At 46.1% G+C, this 13,623-nt stretch overlaps 2 protein-coding genes across 2 annotated transcripts in view; both read right to left on the bottom strand.

Annotated features, from left to right (window-relative positions):
* Positions 1–13,623, bottom strand: part of LOC141194468 (oocyte zinc finger protein XlCOF7.1-like) — a 215,776-nt gene that overhangs the window by 158,603 nt on the left and 43,550 nt on the right. The window lies entirely within an intron of this gene.
* LOC141194413 (uncharacterized) overlaps positions 10,627–13,623 on the bottom strand; it is a 36,595-nt gene continuing 33,598 nt past the window's right edge. Inside the window, exon 9 of the mRNA XM_073662327.1 lies at positions 10,627–13,204. Within this exon, the coding sequence (XP_073518428.1) occupies positions 11,508–13,204 (1,697 nt within the window). The 3' untranslated portion in view covers positions 10,627–11,507. The remainder of the gene's footprint in view (positions 13,205–13,623) is intronic.

The raw sequence follows: 13,623 nt of genomic DNA, 5'->3' as shown, positions 1-13,623 counted from the left end.
AGGAGGTAACAAGGGGTCCTCCGCCAGGTAGTAGAGGTGTACAGACTCGGAGGTAAACACAGCTTCGGAGCATCCTTGGACATGCACACTGGTTAAAGTGGGTGTAGAATCTGATGCCAGGTGCAGGAAGCTCTCCTGTGTGGACTCTGGATGGGTAGCAGTCTCTTCTGGCTGGAGAACTGGTGCACCACCCACGCACATCACCCGCTGGGGCTTCTCCGGGATACAGAAAGATGAAGCTTCAGTAGGGACTTCAAGGTTGGGGTCAGGAGGTCTCAGGGAGGACAGACCCTGGCGTGACGGCTTGCCTCTGCGTCCAGCACGTCTGGACTGCCTCTTGAGGTTGGGAGCAGTATTCCGGAGAGTGTAGTCATCCTGAGTGGATTCAGGGCAAGCAACAGTCTTTTCGGGCAGGAGATCTTGTGCGCTACCTATACACATTACCCGTCGGGGCTGCTCCGGGATACAGGGAAGTGAAGCTTCAGCACGGGCTTCAGGGTTAGGATCATCGAAAGCCAAAAGGAAGGCCACCAGGAAGGCCTGTAGGTCAAGAACGATAGGATCCTGTGCTTCCCATAGGGGGTTGATCCATTCCAAGGCATCACCCGCTAGGTTGGACATTATAAATCCCACCTTAACCCGATCAGAAGAATAAGCATTAGCATAGAACCGGAACTGCAGCAAGCATTGCCACACAAACGCACGGCATTGTTTTGGATCCCCGTAGTACCGTGGTGGATCCGCGGGAGCAGGTGCAGCTTCAGCAGGGACTCCAGGGTTGGGGTCATCGAAGACCATTAGGAAGGCCACCAGGAAGGCCTGCAGGTCAAGGACGATAGGATCCCAAGCTTCCCATAGGGGGGTGACCCACTTCAAGGCATCCCCCGCTAGGTAGTCAATTATAAATGCCACTTTAGACCAATCAGAAGGAAAAGAAAGAGGGTAGAACTTGAAGTGCAGCATGCATTGCTCCACAAATGCACGACTTTGTTTTGGATCCCCATAGTACTGGGGCGGATCCGCAGGAACGGGTGCAGAAAGCTCCATCTGGACGGGTGCGAAATTAGCCTGGAACTCAGCTAGAGAAAAAAAATATATATATATATTTATTTATTTTTAATGCACGTATTAGCTGGAAAACGTCTCAGAGAGCGAAGGCCGTGGGGCTCAACGGGAACCATGGCCTGAGCATGCTGTTATGCACACGCCCGGACTGACTGGCGTGTGCGGGTGTTGTGGTTCCACTGGACCATGGACCGGAGAGTGCCTGGAGGGGCGTGACTAAGTATCTGGCCGATCCGACCAAGGTGGCACGACGGCATACGACGCCAGTGCACCAGGGAGAAACCGGGCAGAGGGACCAGGTGCTACTCCAGGTCAAACTCCGGACACGGGGGTTGACCCACACTGGGATTACTGGAACAGGCAGGTTAGGCTGGCACAGACTGGTGGATGTAAGCAAACACGGCAGGTATGCAGATGGGTGGATACAGGCGAGTATGCAGGCAGGGAGGTACTGGCCGAAAGGACGGGCTGGAGCACAGAGAGGTTAAGACCCAGTACAGACTGGGTCACAGAACCGCAGATGCGGTAGACAACCACAGCAGAGAGGGAACGCCCGAAGCGGTGGGCAAGAACAGAGCAGGACGGGGCTGCAGGAGCAGCGAGCACAAGCAGGGCAGGACAGGACTGCCAGAGCAGCGGGCAGAAGCAGGGCAGGGCGGAAACCGCAGAAGCAGTAAGTAAGATAAGAGCAGAGCAGAAACCGCAGGAGCGGCAAGCAAGGCAAGAGCAGAGTGAAAACCGCAAGAGCGGCAAGCTAAGCAGGAGCAGAGCGGACACCGCAGAGCGGTAAACAAGGCAGGAGCAGAGCAGAAACCGCAAGAGCGGCAAGCTAAGCAGGAGCAGAGCGGACACCGCAGAGCGGTAAACAAGGCAGGAGCAGAGTAGAAACCGCAAGGGCGGCAAGCTAAGCAGGAGCAGAGCGGACACCGCAGAGCGGTAAACAAGGCAGGAGCAGAGCAGAAACCGCAAGAGCGGCAAGCTAAGCAGGAGCAGAGCGGACACCGCAGAGCGGTAAACAAGGCAGGAGCAGAGCAGAAACCGCAAGAGCGGCAAGCTAAGCAGGAGCAGAGCGGTAAACAAGGCAGGAGCAGAGCAGAAACCGCAAGAGCGGCAAGCTAAGCAGGAGCAGAGCGGACACCGCAGAGCGGTAAACAAGGCAGGAGCAGAGCAGAAACCGCAAGAGCGGCAAGCTAAGCAGGAGCAGAGCGGACACCGCAGAGCGGTAAACAAGGCAGGAGCAGAGCAGAAACCGCAAGAGCGGCAAGCTAAGCAGGAGCAGAGCGGACACCGCAGAGCGGTAAACAAGGCAAGGGCATAGGACTCTGTTCACAAAGAACAGACGGAGAAGGAAAGGCAGAACCAGAAGCACGCACAGTACTTACATAGAAGTAGCGAGCGTACACTAAATTCACAACAGAGGTACAGAGACGACGAGAAGGAATTTAGGAGCGGGTTCAGATTCTGCAGAAAGACGCAGAAAACAGACATAGAGGGAAAAGGGAGACAAGGTTAAAGTAGAAACGTGGCACAGACAACAGGGAACAGAGGAACGGGAACAGAGACAGCAAGGCAGGAACACAAACAGGACTCTGTTCAGACGGGAACAGATACCGCAAGGCAGGAACACAAACAGGACTCTGTTCAGACGGGAACAGATACCGCAAGGCAGGGACACAAACAGGACTCTGTTCAGACGGGAACAGATACCGCAAGGCAGGGACACAAACAGGACTCTGTTCAGACGGGAACAGATACCGCAAGGCAGAGACACAAACAGGACTCTGTTCAGACGGGAACAGATACCGCAAGGCACAGACAGGCAGATCTAGGAATACGGCCCCTAGAAGGCGAAAGAACAGGCAAGAAGCGTGTTCACAAGAACAGACCACAGTTCAGACACAGAACTGGAAAACAGGCAGGAAAACAGGATAGGACCTGGCATGTCAGAGACAAAAAGGCAACTGACAAGAAACAATGCTCAGGCGCCATCTTGAGGAAGAAGGTGGTATAAATACCCAAAGATGGACAGCAATAGGCTGAAGGTGCAACAGGGGCGTGTCCGCAGCAGGTACAAGAAACAGGAAGTTCAGCGGGCGTCGCCCTATGCAGCCAAAGTGGAGCAGAGCAGAGCACAAGGAAAGAAGCCAGACCAGGAAGCTGGGCAGGAGATGAAGTTTGCGATCTTGCATGATGAGAGATGGAACACCATGCAAGAACGCCGCCAGGTATGCTACATAGCGGCAGGCAGGCCAGGACCTCCAAGGCGTAGAGAGCCAGTTCATTCCACGTGTCCAGCTTGGATACTCAATAATTATAAGGCACAGAGGAATCACGGAGGACGTTGGTACAGTCGGCAAGGTACTTCCTCAGCATCTTCCCAAACTTTGCACTCCTTCTGATAGTAACCAGCGCCTCAGGGCCTGTGCGATGGGAGGGGCTGAGAAAACTCTCCCAGAACTTTGAAAGTGTTCCCCTGCCTCTGTTGGAGTTGTGTCTCTCTCGACTGTACTCCTTGGTTGTCCAACGAACTGTGACCTCTGCCGCAAGCGTTTTCAGATCGGAATTTTTTTAATAGTTCCGCAACAAGGGCCTTCTGGTACTGTCCCATTTTTGTAGACCTGTCCGCCTCAGGAATAAGAGATATAAAGTTCTCCTTGTAGCGTGGGTCTAGAAGTGTCACCAACCAGTAATCACTGTCACCCAAAATTTTGAGAACGCGAGGGTCACGGGAAAGGCAGCATAACATAAACTCAGCCATGCGTGCCAGATTGCTAACAGGCAAGACTTCCATGTCCTCACCAAGAGGATGACTGACCATGCTCTCCTCCTCCTCCTCCCTGTCCTCAGGCCATGCACGCTGAACAGACGGTATGACAGTTGTAAAGGTAGTACCGTCTATAGCGCATGAAACTAGCTCCTGTTCTTCCTCCTCCTTTTCCTCATTGTCACCCAATCGACGTTGGGACGAGATGAGGCTGGGCTGTGTGTAATCACCCTGTATGGTTCCTTGCTCCATCTTATCGTGCTTCGCCTGCAATGCATCCTCTTTGATTGTGAGCAGAGAGCGTTTCAGAAGACAGAGAAGTGGGATGGTGAAGCTAATTATGGCATCATTGCGCTCACCATCTTGGTGGAGTCCTCAAAGTTTTGGAGGATGGTATAGATGTCTGACATCCTTGTCCACTCCTGAGGTCTTATGCGTGGAGTCTGAACTGAATACCGACGGCCTTGTTGATGCAGGTAGTCAACAACTGCCCTCTTTTCCTCACAAATCTTTCCCAACATCTGCAGTGTAGAGTTCCAATGCGTTGGGACATCACACACCAATAAGTGAGCCGGAAGCTGCAAACACTGCTGAAGCACAGCAAGGGCGGCGGAAGCTGTAGCCGACTTTCTAAAATGGGCACACAGGCGGCGTACTTTGACAAGCAGATCCGGCAGCTCCGGGTAGCTTTTGAGAAACCGCTGAAACACGAGGTTAAGCACATGGGCCAGGAATGGTACATTGCCTCGCCTCAGAGCCGCCACCAGGTTCCGGCCATTGTCACACACGACCATGCCTGGCTGTAGGTTCAGCGGTGTCAGCCACAGATCTGCCTGCTCTTTCAGAGCTGTCCACAACTCTTCAGCATTGTGCGGTTTGTCACCTAAGCATATTAGCTTCAGCACAGCCTGTTGCCGCTTGGCCGAGGCAGTGCTTCCAGCTTGTGACTGATGTGGTCATTTCGGAGATGGAGGCTGAAGAGTAGGAGGAGGCTGAGGAGGATGAGGTGAAGGAGCAGTAGACTGTGGGGGCAACCCTGATTGACCTAGGGCCCACAATCCTCGGTGTCGGATGTGTTCCCTCCCAAGGTCTGGCTGGGTCCTGACTTCCACTATGTTAACCCAGTGTGCCGTCAGCGACATGTACTGTCCCTGCCCACAAGCACTTTTCCACGTGTCCGTGGTTAGGTGGACTTTCCCTGTATCTGCATTGTTGAGGGCACTGCTAATGTTGTGGGACACGTGCTTGTGGGGACTGCACACTGGGAAAAATAGTGGCGGCTGGGGACTGAGTACCGAGGGACTGCCACTGCAATCAGGTTGCGGAAAGCTTCCATCTCCATGAGCCTAAAAGGCAACATTTCGAGTGCAAGCAATCGTGAAATGTGGGAATTTAGTTGGCTGCGTATTTGCGCTTACATACCAAGGACTGGGGTATGGACAACTGAACGCTGCGCTGGGACAAGGACATACTTGCTGATGGTGCTAGTTGAGAGTGTGCAACGACAGGTGCAGCGCAGGAGGCATCTTCGCATGGCATGCGCCATGGGCAGGGGATTGGCTTGCACGCACAACAGCAGAAGCAGTGGTGTCACCTGCAGACACAGTTCCTGGACCCTGGGATTCGGTCCACAATGTCGGGTGCTTTGCTGCCATGTGCCTGATCATGCTGGTGGTGGTCAGGCTGGTAGTTTTGCTACCCCTGCTGATGCTGGCCAGGCAGGTGGTGCAAATGGCCTTTTTGGGGTTATCGGCAGAGTATTTAAAAAACAACCAGTCTCGGGAAGACTTAACAGTTGTACTGGCAACTTCAGTAGTGTTGGTGTTACGGGGAACGGTTGCTCGCCTTCTGTCTGTGGTCACCACACTGCTTTTTCCTGCCTGTTGGGGTGCTCTGCCTCCCTCCTCCTGTGTGCTGCTGTCCTTGCTCTGCATGTCCTCCTGCCAGGTTAGGTCAGTTACTATATCATTCACCACCTTGTCTTCCACTTCCGCACCCTGGTCTTCCTCCTGACTTTCTGGCAATTGTGTCTCATCATCATCCACCTCTTGTGACACTTTCCCACCGTCACCTTCGTATGACCGTGCCTGCTCAAATATTTGGGCATTGCTACATGCGATCTCCTTTTGCCCCGCTTAAAGAGGACCAGGTGAGACGTCCGAATCTATAAATGGAAAAGTGAACAGCTCTTCGGCGTGTCCAAGTGTGGGATCAGTTGTCTCTGGGCACTCGGCATGGTGGGAGGAAGGAGGTTCAGGGTGAGGAATATGCGGTCCAGACTCACAGCTACTGAGACTTGACCGTGTGAAAGACAGGGTGGTAGTGGTGGCTTAGTGAAGGAAGCATTATTTGCTATCCAACCAATAGCCTTTTCAAACTGCTCTGTGTTCAATAGTGGTGTATTGCGGTCCCCTATTAATTGGGACAGGAAGGTCGAGCGAGAAGATGTGGGTGTTTGTTGTGGCACAATTTCACGTTGCCCATGGCCTCGGCATGCACCATCACGTCCAGTTCCCCGTCCCTTCTCACGTGCCTTGCCCATTTTAAATGGAGGACAATATCTTCCACGCTCACTACAAATGGCTGAATTTGGAGCAAACTTATATGTGATCTGTGTGATGGACAAACCACAGTTTTAAATTGCTGGCCTGTAGGTAACTATTTTTAACAGCGTCGACCTCGTGTCAATAAGTTCACTGACACACTGCAACAAAATTTCAATGGAGGCCAAAAATGGCAGTATTTTCAGCACAATTATATGTGATCCGTGTGACGGACAAACCACAGTTTTAAATAGCTGGATTTTTAGCGCTTTAATATGGAAAGGACCTGGCTGTATTCTGCAGTGCCAACAAGCAAATGGCGCAGATAAACGGTGTTCTCTGGATTGCTTTTTAAGCAAATAATTAGGATTAAGATAAAAAATAAATTATTCTGGCCCCTGATACCTGGGCCTATTTCTACAAATATCTGTAAAAGCACCAGCAGACAGAACTGGAATGGACCCTCTTGCTATGTGCACTGCAGTCTGCTATATACCCTGCCTGCCTGCTTAGCATGGCGGTGCCAGGTCTGATACAGACCTGATGACGCTGTGCGGCCAGCCAATCACTGTAATGCAACAACCAACATGGCTGCGGCATTACAGTGTGTGGCAGAAAATCCCTGCATGTTGATTGGCAATATAAAGAGCGCCAAACATGCAGGGAGGGGACTCGAGCTCCCGCCGAGCAACCCCGGAAAGTGTCACAAGAGCAGTGAGATGCTCGGGCATGCACCGAGCAGTAGCGAGCATGCTCGCTCATCACTAGTTACGGTTCATTACAACATTCCACTCTAAAGCGACAGAATTACGTGACTGTCTTATCAAATCATGGCCCATCTTAATGGCTGACCCCATATTGGCAAAATATCTACCAGAGAGACAGCAAATCACCTTCAGAAAGGTAAAAAATCTCAAATGTATGTGTACCATGTGGTAGATGTGTGGCGTGTCCTAATGTCGAACATGCTAACTCTTTCACAGATTCCCAGGGCTCTAGGACCTATTACATCACCAAACCGATAACTTGTACTTCTAAAGCGGTGGTCTATTACGCGATATGCCGGTGTCCTAAAATCTATGTAAGGCTCACAACAAGACAACTTAAGACAAGAATACGTGAACACGTCCTAGGTATTGAAGCGGAGGTAAATGAAACTGATATTTCTACGTTAAAAACTATTCCCAAGCATTTTAGAATACACCATAAGTGTGACGCATCTAAACTTAAACTTCTGGGTATTGACATGATCACCACTAATATTAGGGAAGGTAGAGTGAGTCAACTATTGGCCCAGAAAGAGAGCAGATGGATTTGGACTTTAAAAACACTCCATCCATTGGGCTTGAACGAAAATATTAGTTATGCCCCATTTCTCTGATCACCTATATCCACATTGTTTTAGCTATTTTTCTATTTCTTTAGGCATTACATGGTGATTGGCATGTTTGTATACGTGATATCTAAATTTATATCTGTGAATGATGTTGAGGACTTCCATTCTGCTATTGGATAACATGGACATAATTGCTGGCGCTGTATGGTCTCTCAAGATCTGTAACTTTTTTCTGTGTGCGCATTTTTTGTCCATACAGTTATTATTGTATATCTTTCGCTTTATAGATGAATATTTTGAGAGATATTTTCTTATATCTTATTATGCATTTATACTATGATCTCATATAATCATGTTATACTTCATGCTTTTCTTAAAGATATACTTTATTTGTTTGGTCATGGCCAATTAACTTCTCTGACTTATATATAATTGGCTATCGCCTATACCCCTTAGATATATATATACATTTGGGATGTGCAATTATTGACAGTTTACCCCATTATGCTTTTTTTCTCTCCGGTTGTATTTGACTATATATGTCTGTGGACTGGGCGGTACGCATGGCTTCACTGTTCTCTGTGGTGTCCTTGCTGGTCGTATCAATATGTGCTCCATGACGCCCGGTCACGTGGTTCCCCACGTGCTTGCGGCATCATGGATCATATGACGCGGTAGCCATGGATGCCGCAGTGTAGCGGTGATTGCCATGTGTCATGCCACGCCCTCCCTACACCCATTGGCGGAGAGACTACACCCCTCCTTTTCTATTGGCTCAAGGGTTTCTAAACCCTACCCACCTTCATTGACGCCACCTCCTGACGAAGGCAGCCGTGCTGAAACGCGCACCAGGGTGAGTGCCATTGAGGAGCGTGTTCACATCCACTGTGGCTGTAAGTATTCTATAGGATTCATGCTACACTCTTTTTGGTGCCGTTCTTTAATCTTTTTTCCTACTTAGGTGCATTTTCTAGGCTTTTATATCTATTAGGATATACTTTTACCCTGTAGCCTAAGAGGTCAGGGCACTGATACCACTTATAAAGATCTGCTACCCCCGGTATGAGCTATCTATATTAGTACCTATATATAGACAGCGGTATGACTAACCTCTTATATAGCAACTACTTCTGACCTACCTCATAAGCACCTGCACTTTTATTGAATGCTTCACTGCATTTTAACAATATAATCTTATTTTTTGGCAGCCCAATTATGTATTTACATCAGAAAAGAATCATGTTTATTTGTCTCATGCTCCTCATTAGTGCTCCTCCATTGTTTTACTATTAACTGTCTCTGTGATTCATATTTTTTTCCTGTATAAATTATAATTAATACAATTTTGTAATTTTTTCACTATTATATGGGACTCTGACTTGAAGTTTTTTTCCTCTTGTTTCTTATGTATGGAGGACTATGTGGGGCCCATTATTCTGTATGGAGGACTATGTGGGGCCCATTATTCTGCATGGAGAACTATGTGGGGCCCATTATACTGTATGAAGGACTATGTGGGGCCCATTATTCTGTATGGAGGACTATGTGGGGCCCATTATACTGTATGAAGGACTATGTGGGGCCCATTATACTGTATGGAGGACTATGTGGGGCCCATTATACTGTACACTGGTTGGCCCACGACTTTGTCAAAGTTTTTCATTTTGGCCCTCTGCATGTTTTGTGTTTTACATCCCTGATGTAAAATCAGTATGGGTAATGTACATGGAAATGGCAATAATGGAAAGCTGCTAATTGGACTTTGCTACAAGCCTCCTAATATAGCTGAACACGTAGAGGATGATATGCTGCAACATATTAGAAAGGCAACAAAATCAAGTCATGGTCAAAAGTGTTGGATCCATTGAAATTGTTCCAGAAAATGAAGTCATTCTCCCAGAAAATTATTGAAATTACAAGTTTTGTTATACACGTTTATTTCCTTTACATGTATTGGAACAACACAAGAAAACAGAGAAAAAAAGGCAAATTGAACATAATTTCACACAAAATAGGCTGAAAAAAATTGTTGACACCTTGCAAAAATTGTGGGTAAACAACTTTGTTTCAAGCATGTGAAGCTTGTTCAAACACAATTTTGGCAAGTAACAGTTGTGGACAATATGAAAGTCACAACTAAAACCAAATAAAAAAGGGAGAAGTTGATTCAATCTTTGCATTGTGTGCATATGTGTGCCACACTAATTTTGGAGAAAACAGAAAAAGGAGAAGAGAACTGTCTGAGGACTTAAGAACCAAAATTGTTGAAAAATATCAACAATTTCAAGGTTATAAGTCCATCTTTAGAGATCCACATGTTCCTTTGTCCAAGGTGCACAGATAATCAATATATTTACAACCCATACAGTCAAATATGGTGGAGGTTCAAAGGTGTTTTGGGGTTGCTTTGCTGCCTCTGACTGTGTGCAAGGCATCATGAAATCTGAAGATTAGCAAAGGATTTTGGTTCACAATATAGTGCCTAGTGTCAGAAAGCTGGGTTTGCGTCCTAGGTAGTGTTGAGTAAGTATGTTCCATTAACCCTTTCGCCAAGTATGCTCGGGCTGAGCTCCAAGTATTTACAGCTTCTCAGTGATATGTTTGAATCACTCCCATGTGCATGATTTGCAACTGTTTGACAGCTTTATTACATGTGAGGAATGTCTATTTCTTACATATTCCTCACATGTAATAAAGCTGTCAAACAGTCACAAATCATGCACACGGGAGCGATTCAACCATATCACCGAGCAGCTATAAATACTCGGAGCTCGCCCGAGCATGCTTGGAACAGAACATACTCGCTCAACATTAGTCCTAGGTCATGGGTCTTCCAGCATGACAATGAGCCCAAACATACTTCAAGAAGCACCTAGAAAATGGATAGAAACAAAAGTGCTGGAGAGTTCTGCCCAGCAATGAGTCTGGATCTAAATCTCATTGAACACCTGTGGAGAGATCTTAAAATTGCTGTATGGAGAAAAATATTAAAATTTGAGAGTCCTCAGTGGTTGATACCATCTTTTCAGTTAGCCATTAGTCAGTAAGCTTTCGAGACTACTCAGGTCTCTTCATGAGACATAGTATAATACAAAATCCGAATAGTCACATATTTATGCACAACAGGGCACAGGAATAATGCAATAGATAAGACAAGTGACGTGAAGCAGAACTATCAGTTTCGGAAAAGGATAAGCAGTTGTGGCCGTAAAAATGTGTGGACACAAGTAGATCTATTCTTTTTTTCTTTGTGGCGATTAGAATTCATCCTTGTTTTAAGTTTTTGCCTTGTCTCCCCTACATACAGACCCCCAGTTGGACATTTGGTACATATAATTAAGTACACTACATTAGATGTGATGCAGCTGAAAGGACCTGGGATCTTGTGGTCCTGATGTGAGTTGGGAATCTTTATCTTGTCCGTGGTCATTATAAATGGACAGGTTTACATTTACAGTTGGTGAGGATGAATTGTATAAGTTTCACCACAAAGGTGAAACTATCCTCCCGGTACCTTCTAATTCTAACAATGTTAGGTTTCTGGGAGATTATACTTGTTCCTTTTATTTTTGGTTCTCCTTAGCTTGCCTTCTTTGCCATATATGAATGTGTTTTTGTTTTTCATTCAGGGTTTTCGGATTTTACTTCATACTTTCCATTCCCCTTGTTGACAATGTGTTGTGGCCTCCCCTCTGGTTCCTCAGGAGGTATGAGAAACTCCTCACCGACTTATTAGGGAGTTAGGTCTGTGGTGGCGTTTTTAGTTGTACAGCTAGGGGCTTTCTTGTCTGTACAGAGACTAGTTGGGTGTAGTTGCGGTATTCTCCCCTGTGTGGGTTCTCCGGTGGTTATCAAGATGCGCTTTCTGTTTAAAACATTTCCCACATTCTGAACATGAAAAAGGCTTCTTCCCTGTGTGAATTCTCTGATGTTTATTAAGATGTGATTTCTGTCCAAAACATTTACCACAATCTGAACATGAAAAAGGCTTTGCCCCTGTGTGGGTTCTCTGATGGTTGATAAGAGTTGATTTCTCTGTAAAATATTTCCCACATTCTGAACATGAAAATGGCTTCTCTCCTGTGTGAGTTCTCTGATGGTTGATAAGAGTTGATTTCTCTGAAAAACATTTTCCACATTCTGAACATGGAAAAGGCTTCTCCCCTGTGTGAGTTCTCTGATGTTTGAAAAGATTTGATTTCTTTGCAAAACATTTCCCACATTCTGAACATGAAAATGGCTTCTCCCCTGTGTGAGTTCTCTGATGTATATTAAGACATGATTTTTGTACAAAACATTTCCCACAATCTGAACATGAAAATGGCTTCTCCCCTGTGTGAGTTCTCTGATGTATATTAAGATATGATTTCAGTACAAAACCTTTCCCACAATCTGAACATGAAAAAGGCTTCTCCACTGTGTGGGTTCTCTGGTGCTTAAGAAAACTAGATTTATGGTTAAAACATTTTCCACATTCTGAACATGGAAAAGGCTTCTCCCCTGTGTGAGTTCTCTGATGTTTGATAAGAGTAGATTTCTCTGTAAAACATTTCCCACATTCTGAACATGAAAAAGGCTTCTCAACTGTGTGAGTTTTGTGATGTTTGATAAGATTTGATTTCGCTGTAAAATATTTTCCACATTCTGAACATGAAAATGGCTTCTCTCCTGTGTGTGTTCTCTGATGGTTGATAAGAGTTGATTTCTCTGTAAAACATTTTCCACATTCTAAACATGGAAAAGGCTTCTCCCCTGTGTGAGTTCTCACATGTTTGATAAGATTTGATTTCTTTGCAAAACATTTCCCACATTCTGAACATGAAAATGGCTTCTCCCCTGTGTGAGTTCTCTGATGTATATTAAGATTTGATTTCTGTACAAAACTTTTCCCACAATCTGAACATGAAAAAGGCTTCTCCTCTGTGTGGGTTCTCTGGTGTTTAAGAAAACTAGATTTCTGGTTAAAACATTTCCCACATTCTGAACATGGAAAAGGCTTCTCCCCTGTGTGCGTTCTCTGATGTGCGATAAGATTTGATTTCTCTGCAAAAAAATTCCCACATTCTGAACAGGAAAATGGCTTCTCTCCTGTGTGAGTTACCTGGTGCCTAACAAGACTTGATTTCTGATTAAAACATCTCCCACACTTGGAGCAAGAAAATATATTCTTCGCTGTGTGAATTTTTTGATGTTTAAGAAAAGACTTTTTGAGAGGAAAACTATTTCTATATTCTGAATGTGAAAATGGCTTCTTTGCATTAGGAGCAGTTCGTTTTTTAATGCTTATTTTGTGACTTTGATTTTCCATAGTAGTCGGTAATGAATCAGAAAACAGGATCTGTTTCAAAGGATCAGATGACAGATCATTGCAGTGAAGGGATGATGGTAAATCTGGAGTAATGGCATTCATTTCAGTTGTATCCTGTGGGATCTCAAGGTCATCTGATTTAAAAATTGAAGATGTCAGCTGTCCCTCTGATCTCCTGGTACAGACATCTGCCAAGAAGAAAACCAATTATTATTTTTTAATAAAGAATCCTTGAATTTTATATTTTTGAACATTTCTACTTAAATTGTCTGTAAAAAAGGCAAGTTATATAAAAAAAAATCACTTATTCACCAGGACAATGACCATCTAATAGAAAACCTCATAGGATGAAGCAGTGGAGCGTGGTGTTCAACTGTTTGTTCATTCTGGCTCCCAAATATGGAGTAAAAGGCGCAGGCTCTGTCCAGCCACTAAGATTAGGGTGCCTGGGACCAGTAGTACTATCCAGTCTTGCAGTATAGGTGTGTGTGCTGTCCAGGTGGAGTAATCTGCTCCCTGCTTCAGCAATTTGGAAAGCACCGCACCCTACTAAAGCTGGAAGCATATTGCCGGAAGCTGCCAGATACAGCCTTGTTCTCCTCTGGTT

This window comes from Phyllobates terribilis, unplaced genomic scaffold (assembly GCF_046119375.1).
Source record: "Phyllobates terribilis strain yellow unplaced genomic scaffold, ASM4611937v1 Scaffold_71__1_contigs__length_7168151, whole genome shotgun sequence".
In the NCBI taxonomy this organism is placed as follows: Eukaryota; Metazoa; Chordata; class Amphibia; order Anura; family Dendrobatidae; genus Phyllobates; species Phyllobates terribilis.
The sequence above is the reverse complement of the archived record's forward strand: the minus strand, read 5'-3'. Positions and strand labels throughout refer to the sequence as shown.